The sequence below is a fragment of the Lagenorhynchus albirostris genome, chromosome 13 (assembly GCF_949774975.1).
Source record: "Lagenorhynchus albirostris chromosome 13, mLagAlb1.1, whole genome shotgun sequence".
NCBI lineage: Eukaryota > Metazoa > Chordata > Mammalia > Artiodactyla > Delphinidae > Lagenorhynchus > Lagenorhynchus albirostris.
Genome location: NC_083107.1, coordinates 78,285,663 through 78,302,664, shown reverse-complemented (window position 1 = coordinate 78,302,664; position 17,002 = coordinate 78,285,663). Strand labels below are relative to the sequence as shown.

The following is a 17,002-nucleotide window of genomic DNA, read 5'->3' as shown; positions in this document are numbered from 1 at the left end:
GGGTATGGTTCAAGTACTTGTGTGAGCTTGAGAAAGTTCCAAGTGTCACACATCCTTCACCACTAAAAAACAATAATAATAATAATTCCTCCTTCATTAGGTTGTTAGAAGAACTGAACAATCTTTATTTAAAAACAACCTGTATTTAAAAGCTGTATTTATACACTGCAAAGCCTAGATAAAGAGAAATTATTATAGAGAGCTACACAGAATCATTCACTTTATAAAGATAGAGATCCAAGGACAGTGCCAAAAATTCAGTCAGCCCCTGAAACCAGCAGAGTTTTATCCTATGCAAGCTTATACTGTGAATTCTTAAAATGCACTTTTATTCTTTTTTGAAGGCATTCCAGTTAGAAAGCAGGCCTTTTTTCTAAATATACAGAGTCAAAATTAGTCAAAATTACAGGTACCATCCTTATAGGAATAAAATTATTACAAAGCTCTCCAAGTAAGCAGTAATAAATTAAGACAACAATGATTATCCAGAATACCATAATTATTCTGAACCTAATGTTGCAAAATCACTAGGTTAATATTACAGAACACAGTTCTTTCGGGAAACTAGTTTTCTAATGCTGAGGTTATAAAGCGTTGAGCTTTTTCCCAGAGTTTTCAACATTTTCATAGATGTGTTGCCAGACTCTCTCCTTGACAAAACTTTATTCAGGCTTCTCTGAGCCCCTTCTCAAGGAGGCCTATACCTTGGCCCAGTCCGTGCTGAACCCGTATAACCCAGTTTTATCAAGAATCCTGCCAAGTTAGTTCAGAGAGAATCTCTCACCCTTGGTATCTGATCACCCTGGCCTGCCATCAGTAAGAATCCTGTTAAGTCGGTTTAGTACCAATCCCCCTACTCTTGATGTCTCTTCGCTGTCATTTTTCACCCATTGTTGACCCCTCAACCTGCTCCTCAGTGGTAAATTCCCAGCTGCCTTTTCTGTATTTGGAGTTGAGCCTGTTCTCTCTCCCCCACTGCAAAATTCATGAATAAAGTCTTCCTTACCATTTGTAAGAAGTGTCGGAATATTTTTTTCCTTTAACAGTATACATACAGAAAGTATACCTATCATCAGTGCACAGCTCCAGGAGTTACTATGAAGTGAAGCAGTGCATTTATAACCACTCACTAGGAATGCACAGACAATGGGTAAACGGATGTGCTTGAGTTTTCACACAGTCAGACACAGCTACAAAAAGCAGATCATTTAGCACAGAGCCTGTAATAAGACAACATCACTTCCTACCCCTCTGGGGAATGTATTCTTTAATAGAGAAATTATTCCACAATATAACCTGCTTATCCTCCAGAGACTTGAGTTATAATTTCAATATGGAAAGTTTTAGGGTTGCGAACTACTTCCCAATTACTCAACATTAATTTGAAAAGCATTATGCTATCTCTTAAAAAAATTAAAGAATAGAAATACTGACAATTACTCACAAATTATAGATACTTGAAATTTTTTAAATTTTCTTTTATATGACAAATACATAAAAAGGCATTAAAATATTTTAAAATTGTTATTAAAATTATGAGCCTGTTTTTAATCTGGAATGGAAAGCAACCATATCTCAGATAAAATATAACCCTTGAGCCCATTAAAGTATGTATATTAATATACAAGCACATGGAATACATACTTATCAGCACTCACAAAACATTTCTCAAGGCTTACGAACACAATGTGGTTGGCTTACCGATTAGGCAACTAATTTCAAAACAGACCTCTTCCATTATTCACCACATAAAGAGGACATGAGCAAAGTGTTTAGTATCTACTTCACCTGTGGCCATCAGCTCCTGACAATGCACACTGGCAGCTTTGTAGTCATGGAAACGAAGTGCTTGCTCTACTAGAAGGATTAGAACCTGTCCACGCCTTTCTTCTGGGTCTTCACCTGCAAACACATGCAAATGACTTACTGATTTGGGCAGTATCAATTGATAGAGGAGCTCCTTAACACTGTCTTTCTAATTAATTCCAAAATAAAAAAAACAGAGATTAGACTGATTTTTATAAGATTATAGGAGAAAAGATCATGGCCACTTAGACCTTCCAATCTATTTATTAATCATGGAATTCTCTCTCAGTCTCCTAAGTGATCAATGATTAATATCAGCCTCAGACCGAAAGTCAATTGGTGCAGCCACTATGGAGAACAGTATGGAGGTTCCTTAAAAAACTGAAAACAGAACTACCATGTGACCCAGCAATCCCACTATTGGGCATATATCCAGAGAAAACCATAATCTGAAAGGATACATGCACCCCGTTGTTCACTGCAGCACTATTTACAATAGCCAGGACATGGAAGCAACCTAAATGTCCATCAACAGAGGAATGGATAAAGAAGATGTGGTACACATATACAATGGAATATTACTCAGCCATAATAAAGAATGAAATAATGCCATTTGCAGCAACATGGATGGACCTAGAGATTATCACACTTAGTGAAGTCAGACACAGAAAAACAAATATCATATGATATCACTGATATGTGGAATCTAATTTTTAAAAAAAGGAAACAAAAGAACTTATTTACAAAACAGAAACAGACTTACAGATATCGAAAACAAACTTATGGCTACCAAAGGGGAAACATGGTACGGGAGGGATAAATCAAAAGCCTGGGATAAACACAAACACACTACTATATATAAGATAGATAACCAACAAGGACCTACTGTATAGCACAAGGAACTCTACTCAATATTCTGTGACAGCCTATATGAGAAAAGAATCTGAAAAAGAATGAACATATGTATATGTATAACTCAATCACTTTGCTGCACATGTGAAACTACCACAACATTGTAAATCAACTATACCCTAATAATACATATATATGTATGTATGTATGTATGTATTCACCCCCAGACCAGCCATTCCAATCTAAGTGGGTAGAGGAAAAGTTTTCCTCCCAATAGGGAATTTAAATATTTTCCTATTTATTTAAAAATTTTACCCTTTGAATGTTCTAATTATAATTCATAAATGACAAATAAAAGGGGAAAAAACTTAAGCACAAAGTAAAATGGACTTAAATTTTATAGTTTCATTGTGATAAAGTTAATTTGTATATCAGGCAATCTGAGCAGGTGGTTAAAAGGAAAAACATAAGCAAAAATAGGCTTGAAAAGAATGATGTCTAGAAAAATCCTACAAACAGAACAAAATTCTCAGGGAGAACAGCCAGGAGTATAGCCAGACTAGAAATCTATTAAAGAAAATGATCCAGATGTTTAGTCTGAAGAAAATACTAATGGTGGTCTGACAAAGCCTTGAGTATATGAAATATAATTTAAATTTTGTCCACAAATTCTTTGATACTCTTCTAAAGATGGAGCTTAATGCTTCTCCCCTTGGGTGGGGGCTGACGAGTGATTTACTTCTAACAAGCAGAACATGCTGTAAACAACAGCGTGACTTCCAAGATTGGTCATAAAAAGCATTACGGAATTCGCCCTGCTCTCTCATAGATCAACTGCTCTAGGAGAAGCCCAGGAATTGCCATGTTAAAAGGACACTCAGGAAGCCCTGTGGAGAGCTCCACGGGGCAAGGAGCTGAGGCCTTGCACCACCAGCCAGGGAGCAATGGAGGCCTTTTCCAACAGCCATGGAAGCCAGCTCAGGAGCAGATGGCCCAGGCCCTGTCAACTTAACTATTTCCCTTGAACTTGGGAGGGCCTGTGTGACTGCTTCTGTGAATGAGACACAATGGAAATGAAGCTACCCAAATTCCAAAGCTAAATTACAGAAAAATGACATGAAGTTTTGCTGGTTTCTGTTGGGATGCTGACTCTGGGATCCCTCAGCCACGTAAGAAATCTGGGTAGTCTGAGAACACCATAAGGAAAGACTATAAGGAGAAACCACACAGAGAAGAGAAAGCCCTAGCTGCTCCGTTCCCCAGCTTTTTAAAAAATCTTCTCAGCCCAGATGCCAGACATGTGAATGAAGCAGGCTTTGAGATGAGCCCATCCCTAGCTGCTGTATCTGACTACAATTTCATAAAAGACCCTGAACTGCCCAGTCAACCACCAGAACTGGGAGAGAGAAAAAGACGTGACTGTTGTTATTTTAAGCTACTAAGTTTGGGGGTGCTTTGTAAAGCAGCAATAAATAACCATAACATTCTATAAGCTTCAGGTACATGTCACCTGCCTGTGACCCCTTTCTTAATACCGCTCCACCCCCAGCAAAATATTAGAATTGCCTTTCTTCAAGTTCTATAGCATTTGTTTACAGAAGCCATGTGCTACCATCACACCCCACGATGCAGCATAATTCACTGCTTCCGCAGACCTCTAAGATTCTAAATCCCCAGAGGGCAGCAGGTGTGTTACAGAACCCTGTATCCAAAGTACTGACAAAGTGATATTACTTCAGCTCTTTGAGGCCTCTATTTCCCCATCTGTAAAATGTGGCTAATAAGAGGCTGTTGTGCACAGCAAAAGAGGTAGTACGTTAACAGGGCACAGAAGGGAACCAGCCCACAGCAGTCACAGGTACGTATTAACTATTATGTGCACTCAGGGGGCTCACAATAAAAACGCTATGTTGAATGAAATGTAGATACGAGTCTTATTTTTTAATGATACTGCACTGAAGTTATAATACAGATTCCACATTAAAGTTTGTGAAATAGAAGTGGCCAAGTTGAGATGGTTCCAAATACGAGAACTAAAACAGCTGCAGTGAAGAAAAGAGGTCTGAACACCATGTGGTCCACATAAGTGTGCTCGCAGGACTGAAGAATGTTCATACCATTATAAATGCAGGTTGGCCAAGATCACTGATCTTCCCGTTTCTATGTCAACGTCACAAAGACAAAAATGGAAATTAATCCTAGTAGGCAAGTACATGGAAAATGCAGACGGCATCCCTGACTCCTTCATTAGTTTCTATGAACTGGATCCTTATGAAATTCTTCCCTGATGATCAGAGTGCTTCAAAGTTTACAAAGTGCTTTTATATGCATTAACTCATGTGGGTCTCTTATACTCTGGCAGGTGAAGCAAGGGGGGTGTCATTCCTATTTTCCAGATGCAGAAACTGAAGCTTGAGTCATTTAGCAAATGAACGGGACGGTCAGGAGTGGACCGGTCTCCTGACTCCACACCCGATTTCTCCGCAGCCATGTGCGATGCCTCACGAAGGATGCCTGGCCCCAGTCACGGTGTCGGCACCTTTCCAAGGCTGCTGCAAGTCCAAAGGTGAAGATGCTAGTGTTATGCTTTTGGATAGGCTAGAAAAGGACAACTGACACAATAAAATTTACTAAAACTATAGGCCTTAAGAAGAAGAGTTCTATACATAAAAATTTTTAAACATTAATAAGTGTGTCCACTAAATATACTAAATACATATTTTTTAAAGCTCAAAATAAACAAAAATCCCCTTTACTTTTTTTTAAGCTAAAAATGGAATTTATCTCAATTTAAGTAAACAGTTCTGGGGTTAGAAGTCTCTTTAGGCAGGATTAGATCCAGAGGCATGTAGTATATCACTGGGGTATTTTCTTTCTCTCTTTCAAATGGATTTATTTTCAGAAAACTGATCAGATAAATGACTGCCAACATCCCCAAGGTTGTATCCTTATGACTTTCATTTGGAAAGGAAGAAAGAGCCTCTGTCTTCCTGTGTTTATATATCAAGCATCAGGAAAGATTTTGATTGGTTCTGTTTGAGTCACACGGTCATCCCTGAACTGGCTGGTGGACAGAATACTGTGGCCGACAACTGTGGCAAAGCATCTTGATCGGCAAGTCTCCCGGGATCACATGGGCTGGGAGATGGATGGTGTCCCCAAAGAAGACCACTTAGCAAACAGACAGACGTGTAGCACAGATAACTAGTGTTTCAAGTCAGCAGGGGGTTCATGTTTATTCTTTTAGTTGAAACGGGAAGGTAACTGTCACAAAATTGTGCTGGATCCATTTGAAAAACTTAAGCTGCACATTTAAAATCTGTTTAAGAAGACGAGGACCCACTTGACGATGTCCATCAGGTCGGATACACGTTGGATAAGCCAAAAATACAAAAGAAAAGTATTAAAAGATTGGTAAGCAGAATAGTGCAAAACGTGAAGTGTAGAGTCAGAAAGACTTTCCTTGAAAGCCATGGCCTGCTATTTAACCTTGTTGAGCTAGATACTTAACTTCTCTGATCTTCAATTTCCCTCGTAAAATAGGAAGAAGACATCATCAACACCACTTAATAGAAAATGAAATAACACATGTGAAAACCTGACCAAATAGTAAAGGCACAAATTTTTCTAAGAAATTACTCAGGACCAAAAAGATCACACCAAATTTCAACACTGAAGGTGAACTGGTAGGGCCGGCTGGTCCTATGTTCAGTTTTCTGGTTATAAATGGTGACCCTGACTTGTGTTTCTGACCTCGAAACCACTTAGTGGCACCCCAAATAAGCCTGCCCTCGTTTAAGTAACAGAAGGTCCAAGCAGCTCAGTATAGGTGCACCGTTTTATAACATGCCAACCTTTCTAGAAAAGACAAATCCTTGCCCAAAAGCAGCTCCTCTGACACCTATAAGCACATATTCCAACGTTCGTCTAGGTGATGTCGAGAATAACACAGATCCGTACTCTGCAGTTTGGATGCAGTTCAGCATCCAAAACGTACCTGCTACCCTCAGCAGCTCAGCCAGGCCCAGCAGCTTGGTAGATTGCTTGTAGCACATTGGGGACTGGCAAATACACTCCTTGATGAGGCCGATCCGATCAGAGCACAGCCGCACTACAGAGAAAGACATAGTTTAGACTTGTGACCAGGGACGTAACACTTTGTTATGTCAGCCAAGCAAAATGAAAACTGTGTTAACCCCCAGATCAATAAGAATTAAGTAAAAGACACAATTTTTTAAAAACAGTAAAGTTACTGTTGCTTCTGAATAAATAATGTAGAACATGGATCTTTTCATTATCACCAAACTTCTGAAACACAGCAAATGAACTGGCATTCTGAAGCTAAGAAAAAGTGTCACCTTTTCAAGTGCCAGGTCAGGACTTAGGGAAAATTTTAAAGAAGGCGGTATCTGTCTTTGAAAACTTCGCATACTTCCTGGTACACCAGTCGCGCCACCTTACCTCAACCCCCTAAAATCCATTCCATGTTCCAAATATCCATCTTCTACCTCCACCACGTCATACCAGTTTGGAGGGCAGGAGTCCTCAAAGCGCTCACTGACCCAATTTATCAACCTTTCTCTAAAAACAGTCCCCATCCTCTCACTTAAGCTAGATGTCAGGAAAATAAAATGTCTGATCCCACTAATTCGCACTGTGCGGTAATTAGGCACACTTAAAGGGGGGAGAAAAACTTGAATTAAAGAGTATTATGTATATGCTAGAAAGAAATGGTATCTATTCAGGATAGAGGTGTTAACTTTTAAGAAACATGGCACTGCCTGGGAAGCTAGGACCCAGTAAATACAACAATAACAATTATCATGATAGTAGCTGACATGAAATGAATATGACCTGTGTCCTAGGCACTGTTGTAGGTGCTTTATGTGTGTTAATCCTACAAGGCAGAACCTAACAAGGCAGGTACTATTATCCACAGGGGAAGAAACTGAGGTGCAGAAAGATTAAGTACTTTGGCTAAGGTCACTGAAAGTGATGGGACCTGAATTCAATCTAGCTCCTTAAATATTCTTCACACCTTCATTCCTTTATCCATTCCTAAATCCATGGCTATATAACACACATCCTATTTTCCCCCAAAACTTCTTCTAGGTAGGTGGGAGGGGGCCCAGGGATTGTGGATATAAAGGAGAAAGGTAGTAGTTTTTCTTTGGGATAGGCTTTTTTTTTGGGGGGGTGGGGAGTAAGTTTTTATTATGACTAAATTTCATACTCACAGAAAGGTTGCAAGAATGGTACAAAGAACTCCTCTACAGTTTTTGCCAAGATCAACCAATTGTTAATCGTCTGCTCCATTCACACTTGCAATCATGCATGCCCTTCCACCCTTCCCCCAAGCACATGCATATATACACATAAACATAGGTATCTACACACATCTATTTTTCCTGAACCATATGCAAATATCATGTCTTTTTATCCATAAATACTTCAGTGTGTATTGGGCTATTTCAAGATAGCTATTCATGCAACTGCTAGTACAGTAATCCTGTGGTGGCCTTTACTCTAAAATATAAGGTAGATGTAGACTTCAGGTACTTCACAATCAGGGCGGCTAATATCTAATCTGAGTACAGCTTCCGCAGACTGTATTGTTTTCATGTCACAAATACCCACCTCATTAACTTTCAGGCTGGCCATGTGACTTCTATAGGCAATGAAATGTGACTGGAAGTGACATACGCCACTTCTAAGCAAAGGCTTAAGAGTCATCATCATGGGATTCCTGATCTTTTCCCTCTGCTGCTACAATGCCAGGTTTAAACTTACCATATCGCACTGAGATTTTTGAGTTTGTTTTTTTTTTTTTACTATAGGCCAGTCTAACAAAAACTAACTGATACAATATACTTCAAACTTTTTCATAACTTTTCTCAATCAAAAAACTGGGTTTTTTACCTCAACATCTGCTGTTTTATGTGTTTTTCTCCTAGTATATATATATATTTTAAGAAAATGTGTACCATTACTTCAACATTTCAGATTCAGTAACTATGAGAAAGGTAATTTCTATATATTTCTAACCTGATTTTCAAAACAACACTTATAGATATTATCATCATTCTATGTACCTAAAAGCCCGGGTTTTCACAGATGCTTCAATGGTCTTGTTTGATGAATTCTTATATTCTTCTTAGAGAAACTCTAGGTTTATAACTCTAATAAGCTGATTTCCTTACTGTTACCACTCTTTCCAGCTCAATAAAATTAAGGTGGAAACTGAAACTACACATGGCAATGGATCATCATTTTCTCTGTACTTCCTTTAACTGGAACGCTCAAGTTTGGTTTTCTGCTTGTTGCCCTAAGCATGGTATATTACTAAGATTTCAAGCACATTAAATACATTTGGAGAGTGCGATTCTAACAGAATGTAACTGCCATGTTAAAATGCCTTTTTATTTTATTTACCTATCTTTTAAGCCTCTGGACCATCACTATACCAGTTCTCTTTTACTGTTTACCATAGGACATGTTAAATTATATTTCAAAATGTGATTTCTTATTTAAATTAATTCAAGCCATAGATGTTATTATCTTTCCATGAAGGGAAGAGGTCTTTTGACTCCTAAAATTCCTTTTCAAACTGAAATTAACGAACAAGAAAAGAATAAGCATATATGTATCTTTTAATAATTGAGGATTCCTCAATTTCCTCTGGATCTCACAAATATTTTTAAAAACTACTACAAGACACACACACACAAACACAAACACACACACACACACACACACACTCTCCCACCTCAGACATAAGAAGCATTTATTGACCAGTTACCCACACGGCAAACAGTCTCATAACAACCTTAGGAGGAAGGGACAGCACATGCCCAGCAAAACACAGATGTAAAATTTCAATTTCGGTCGCTCATGAAGGGCATCAAAGATGCAGAACATATATAGCTCCTCATGATGTTGCAGAAGGACAAATCGGACCATATAGGTGAGGAAGGAGATAATGTATAGAAGTCAGTCACTTAGCTGATGATTGAGAGCAAAGGTCAGAGTTTCCTTCTCAAAGAATCTTTTACTTTCACACCTCCTCATCAGTAGAGTATTGTTTACTGTTACATATGCAAGTTCTTGAGCCAAACAGACTACCTAGCTCCACCTCTAACTAGCTGTGTGACCACAAGTAAGCTACTTAACCTCTCTGTGCCTTGATCTAGAAAAATGAAAACAATAACAGTCACTACCTCACAGGGTATTTACAAGAATTAATAATTACATGCAAAGTATACTTAGAACTTAAAAATCACTCAATTATTATTATTACTACTAACATATTCACAGAAATGCTTAAGTATTGGATTCTCTAGTATAAGGATTCTCAGTGTTCAAGATATAACTTTCAGGACTGTCCAGGGAATATTTTACTATTATCTCCAACTGAGGAAGGTAAAGTTCAAAGCCATTAAGTTGCCACAGATCACACACCTCAAGGCGGCTGAATCAATTTAAACCCAACAAGACAGAATCAGGCCTGCATGTCACGTCTCTCAGTATATTAGTCCCTCAAAGTCAAGAAGTACCCCTTCATTATTTTGGTTACTGGAATAAAAGTGCCTAAATTAATCTTTATTGAATGTAAGGAAAGGAGAGTGGAGGAGAAGGAAGGGACAGTGAGGGAGGGAGGGAGGGAGAAGGAGAAAGTAGGTAAGACCGCTCTAATTCTGCCATCATTAAGAGGACCTCCAAGGAAGATAATAAAAATGACAGCTGATACTTAGAGAGCTCTTACTATATCCCAGGCACTACAAACATACAGACTTAATCTTTACAAGCAATTCTATAAGGTACTCATTACTACGCTCATTTTGTAAATGAGAAAAGTTAAACACAAAGAAAGGTTAAGACACGTGTCCAGTTACTCAGCAATAAGTGGCAACATGGGCTCCCAGCTGGGCTTAACACAATGTTGTAAGTCTGAAAAACCGACTTACTCTATTGTAGAAAGAACACAGGGATAACTAAAATATCCTAAATTGGTTCACTTGAATAGTAAGAATAATTTACACAACATAAACACCCAAGATATGGGGAAAAGCACACATATGTACACACACAAACACATCGTAGGTGATTCTTACACGAGGCATTATTTTTTATATGATATTTGTAATCCTGTTTTTTATTAACTCATGCATTATAACTTATCTAGTACCACTAGCCCTCACCTGCTGAGAGGTGCAGCAACTCCTGGAGTGTAGGCAAAGAAGGCTTCAAAACAAAGCAAAGTGACAAAATGAACTACTGTACACTGGCTACAATAAAAAATACCTGGACCATAAATCTTTAAATATCAAGTAACTTTGTTCGTCCAATATTACTGATGAATACTAAAACCTAAATTATATTTGTGACATAAATACAACAAACAGTACACAAATAGAATATTCCATCTCCACATCCAGAAGCCATTCTAATAGGAAATTCCAAATTAATATATCAAACTGAAAAGCTGTCAAAACATGAAGGCAAAGTCTTCCTTAAGACTCTCCTCAGTCAGGAAATTTCTCAGAACCTACAGTTTGGTTGCAGATATTGAAACCCATCAGCTGATGTGCAAATATTGCTAATTGAGCACTGAAGAAAAATCAGAGCGCAACGTAATTTTCAAACTTTAATAGCATTTGGGAAACCATTTTTTGTATTCATCAATCTGCTTGAATTAAATAACTAGCTAAAATATACACACACACAGAGTCAAAGCTATAATGACCTGACCTAACAAGAGATATAAGAAAGACAAAAGTTTCACAGTGCTCTGGACTCTCTCATGACTGAAATCCTCAATAAAAAATATAAGTGTTTCGGGGGAGGTGGTTAATAATTTAAGATATTTGAGAATAAACTGAAAATGCTTTTTGGTAACTCTGATTAATCCTCACAATTTTAAGAAGCTCTGAGCTCAAAAATTACATGAATGGTGCGAGTGAATAGAATTTTCTAGTGACTTAACAGTCACCTTGAACACAGTTGTTTCAGATGTTGCCGGCTATTTATAAATCACATACAAACTACTGTCAAACAAAGATATTCAAGGTAATAGTAATATTACCTTTTAAAAGTCTAATAAATTTGTCTGACAAGCAGAGCTTTAATTTTTAGTAAAACTACAGTGGAAATCCACATGAAAACATGAGAATGTCTCTCCTGCCTCATATTCCCTAAGATCCACCTGACTCAAAGCACCTCAGAAGACAAAGACACCAAGGAACCTTTAACAGGCTATCACTGACCGAAGATACTAGAAGTTTAAAAAAGAAAAAGAGAGACGCACACACAATTCTGATGAAAATTTATCAAAAACCAGAGAGATGGAAGGAACTTAGTTATGCCTCCCCCACTCCCAATTCCAAACGTTTCCAGAGTTAAGAACAAAGGTAAGAGCACTTTGCTGTACACCTGAAACTAACACAACACTGTAAATCAACTATACTTCAATAAAAAATAAATAGTAAACATCATTTTTTTTTAAGAATAAAGATAAGAGATTACATGGAAACTAGCCAAGCATACTGCTAATCACCAAGCATACCCACTTCATTTAGGGCAATGAGGTCCGGGATTGAAAATCCACCTCCTTCTTATCAGGTAAGGTTCAGGACACTGGGAGACACCCACTGTCCTGATAGGACAGCAGGATTGTTTGAGTTGGTACTAACCTGACTTCTACCTTTAGGTAAAAGAACTCGAGCAATGTTAACAAATTGCTAGTAATTTAATTCTAAACAACAACTTCCTGTCATTCCCGCTGCTTAAAAAAAAAAAAAACTGTTTAATTAAAGAATATTCTACAGTATGCATAAAAACAAATAAACTATTATCATTTATAGCTAATTCTAAATCTATGCAACTGAAACCAATAAATAAATTGCAATCCAAAACTGATGTAAACCTGAAACTCTCATCCATATTCCCCAATTTCTATTTGTGTTTTTATCCAATAGCCTCACGGCTGTACTGTTATTGAAAAATGGGACAGAGGGCAGAATCTATTGCTAATGGACTAAATGACCAAAAGTACTCTTTAGTTAAAAACCTAAAAAGGAACACGAGTGAACGAATGCAAAATGAGTTAATAATAGTGCAACACTAAATAGAAAACTCACCTTGCAAAGGCAGAATCTTTACCCCAAATTCTTCGAGGCACCCCAGGGCTTGGATAAGATCTAGCTCCTCTTGAATGGCAGCGGGTCTATCTGTTATCAGCTGTAAGCAGCACCTAGGAGAAATTCATTTTTAAAAAGGAAAAGTAACATATGTTCCGCTAAGTTGCCTTTCTATGATCAACAACATAGAGATCCAACACATTTATCAAAAACCAACTTCCTTCCAGGTATTCTGCTAGAGGCTTTCTGATATCTTATTTAATCCTCACAGCAAGGCTGTGAGACAGGCAAATATCACCATCTGCTTTTTAAGGAAGCCAAAATTGAAGCTCAGAGGTGAAGCAATTTACGCAGGGTTATGCTGATAGTACGTAAGGTATCACAGTATAAAGCAAGATACGTTAGCTCTGGGTTTAGTGTTCTGTTCACTGTTGACTCAAAAGATAATGATCATGTAAAAAAAATTTAAAAAAACAGAAGGAATACAGTTAATTTCCAGTTATTCTTTTAAGGAAAACAGAAATGTCTTGATTCGATCACAATTTTGTCTCTCAAAGGAAAAGGAATAACCTAAGAAACTGCACAAGAGACATTTTTCTGATCAGAAACAATCAGTTGGTGATGTAGTACTGAGATAAATATAGATGAAAGTGATTTGATAATCTACGAATTTGTGATACCTATGGAGTATTTTAAGCAAATTTTTTTAAATTCAGAGAAAGTATACTTAATAAATATTGTAGTTAACAATAAACCCATTTTCTGAAAGGTGCATGGAGAGGAACAGTGGGGCATGAGACTAGAAAGACAGGTAGAGATCAAGCCATGAAGAGCTAACAATGCTAAAATCATGGACCATCACATGAAAATATCTAGGCCCCAGGATCTAACTACATGACCAAGCGACAGATATAGGCCTAGCTTGCTCTTGCAAACTTTGGGGATTTAAATCAGATGAGCACTAACACATACTTACTGCTGGTTCAAGGATAAACAGTATACAACCTATTTGTGGCATCTACCAAAATTCTAACTGCACTTTGAACCCAGGAATCCCAGTTCTAGGAATTTATACTACAGATAGGCTCTCACATGCCCAGACATAATTATGGATGTTCACTACCACAGTCTTTTTAAAATAAAATACACTAAATCAGGAACTAATTAAATAAATTGTATAAAAGTCAAATAGTCTACAACCATCAAAAAGGAATGAAACAAACCTATATGTATCCACATGGAAAAACCCACAATATAGATCGTAAGTGAATAAAACAAGTCACAGAAAGATATACAAGTAGTATACACTTATTTGTGATTTAAGAAAGAAGGGGGTAACTTTTAATAAGATATTCCGGAAGGATACACAGGAAACTGATTAAAAATATAACTGAGGGATAAAGTTAGAGGAACTCGAATGAGGAGAAAGACATCTTCCATATCTATCTTTTGTGTATTTTTAAATATTTTATCTTGTGGATGTACTGCTTCCTCAATTAAAAAAAAAAACCTAGTAAATAAACAGTAATTTAATCAATAAGAATGGATGGGCTGTTTTCTATTTCAATAAAACTGTAAACAATTAAATACATGTGGGCTCACAGGGCTCAATCAGTCTGGCGCCACATTACACACATATGACATCTTTCCTAAACGAAGGCGTGTCCTTGTAGGAGAAAAGGGGATGGGTGAAAGGCAAATACTGCAAGTACTGTGTAGTTTCAAAAATGATCTCTAGGAGCATCTGTCAAAAAGATTTAGGTCAAACACAACTCCCAGTTGTTCTATTTGATATTTTCATCACCTGAAATAGAAAATACTATCCCTTGGGAGAGAAGGAAAAAGTTTACTAACTATTTTAAACAACTTTGTCAAGTTCAATAACATGGTTTGAGAAAACATGATTCTTTCTGTGATAAGTTATGACTGGGGGAAAAAAGTTACCTTTAAGTTTTGCTAGAGTTGAAACAACTACCAGTTATTTGAGGGGAAAAGTAACTCTAAACAACTACCACAATCTTTACATCAAAATAAATTCCAAATGGGCCTAAAATTTCCATGCAAAAATAAAACCACCGAAGTAGTAAAAAAACAATACGAAAAACTATTTTAATGGTCTTGGGAATTAAAGGTCTTTCAAAGGATGACACAAAAGACAAAAAAGAATAACAACCGAGTTTTTAAAAAATTCAAAATAGCCATTTGAAAGATAAACTGTACATTATTAAAACTTGGCAACACAGTTTAACCATTAAGAGAGGCAAAGGGCACGTGTCCCATATGCAAAAAAAAAACCTCCTAAGAATCAATAGGAAAAAGAGGAACACAAACTTTCCTGTACAACAGGCTACGAGAGGAACAGAATTCAGAGTCCAGAAATTTCCCCCTGGAAGGGACTTCTGAGCTTTATCATCTAATCAGAGCGGAAGCCATGTAAAGCATACAGACACGACCTAATGTGTTGAAATTTGCCAGAACTTGAACTTGCTGGCTACCACTTGAATCTCTTCCAACAGAAGAAAAGTATAACCTTATAGATAATCATCTAGAATGACCGTGGGAAAGTGTGCTAGAGAAAAAGGGTCACAAGAGAGTTGATGAATACTTAGGACGTAATTAAGTTTTCATTCTATAGTCAAGCAATAAATAATGGTGCCCCATAGAGTAGAGTCAATCTGTACCTGTGATAACATATTTTGTGAGGTAGAGGATAAAACCAACAATGAAGTTTGTATATTCTGACTTCCCCCCCTCCCTCTTACGGAGAATACAGAGTTCCTCTACCTGGCCAGATCCATGCAGCTGTCGGTGAGGCTGGTAGAAGAATTGAAGTACTCTCTGCTGGCAGCCAAAACCAAGTCAATGCTTTTTTCGTAACTGACCCTGTACTGGGTTTTTCCTTTATGGGCTACACTAGTCGGTGGATTTGTTGAACAAGCACTGCAGTGCATCATCTGCCCAGACAGGTGGATATTTTCAAGGCGACTGGAACACAGAAGGCTCTCTGTAAATACCTGGGGAAAAGAAGAAACTGGAGTTAGTGCTTAAAGAGGGAGGACTCAGTTCTTGACACAATGGAGGCTCTGCTATCCAAGTGAAATAAATTTTCAAAAATACATCCAACCTACAGGTAGAGGTTGCACAATATTTATGAATGTACTAAATGACAATGAAGCACACTTTAAAACGGTTAGTATTATGTTATGTGAATGTCACGTCAATAAAAAAATCCCCCTTTTAGGAAGAAGAAATAATTTAACTGAACAAACCAATGGTAAGCATAATATTTTAATGTGTTACAACAAATACTTGAGTAAAATATCCAAAGTTCATACTTATTAAAAACAGGATCCATTAGACACACTGTCCACACCCTGCTTAAAGTATTTATAACATTTCAATTTTTTAAAAGAAAATCTTTGAATATGATACACATGATTAATGACTGTTTAAAGCATCTGAAGTCAGTCTTGTAGACTAAACACCCAAGCTACAAATGTTCTACTTACACCTAGTCACTAGAATTACAATACACCACATAACATTTTTTTCTAATCTGCAATTTAAAAACTATTTAAATAAAACAAAAGCCTCTGATGGAAGGCAGTTATGCAAATGTCATTGTATTTTACAAGGCAACTAATAGCATCAATTAACATAAAATTTATTCCATAATTGAGGTTATCTACTTACTCCAAAAAAGTCCTATTAAAGAGCTCCCTTTAAACCCACACTAATAGCATCAATATATAAATAGCACAAGAACTTCCACAAGCATGTTCTTTCCTATCATGCCACTGTTGGATGAGGATAACACAGAAAAAGAAGAGATAAAAAGTAGATTTCATGGAGAAGCAAGAGTTTCCTTATAATTAGGAAGGCTACCCAATTTTCATAGGACCTCCTTATTTTCACTTGTTTCTAGGCTTCTGGAGAAGACATTTTTAGACAGGTGTTTCCTAAAATGACTGATAAGGATAAAATTACTAATACCTATGAGAGATCTGCTATAAAATCCATACTGTGACAGAAAGCGAATTACCAGTGAGTAACCCTAATCGCTTATATGACAGGTGAAAATGGCTTGCTCCATGTGACCAGAGTGACTTAGATGTAACAATTTCTCTATTCCTTTGGTTTATTCAGGTAAGCCATAAAGAGTCAATGCCCAATACTAAAAAATAAAATTCACTCACTCTAATATTTTC

At 37.2% G+C, this 17,002-nt stretch overlaps 1 protein-coding gene across 1 annotated transcript in view; it reads right to left on the bottom strand.

Moving 5' to 3' along the window:
- NBAS (NBAS subunit of NRZ tethering complex) overlaps positions 1 to 17,002 on the bottom strand; it is a 336,980-nt gene that overhangs the window by 156,553 nt on the left and 163,425 nt on the right. Inside the window, exons 30-33 of the mRNA XM_060168734.1 lie at positions 15,579 to 15,808; positions 12,795 to 12,907; positions 6,656 to 6,769; positions 1,789 to 1,902 (exon numbers count right to left, since the gene is read on the bottom strand). Coding sequence (XP_060024717.1) covers positions 1,789 to 1,902; positions 6,656 to 6,769; positions 12,795 to 12,907; positions 15,579 to 15,808 — 571 coding nt within the window. The remainder of the gene's footprint in view (positions 1 to 1,788; positions 1,903 to 6,655; positions 6,770 to 12,794; positions 12,908 to 15,578; positions 15,809 to 17,002) is intronic.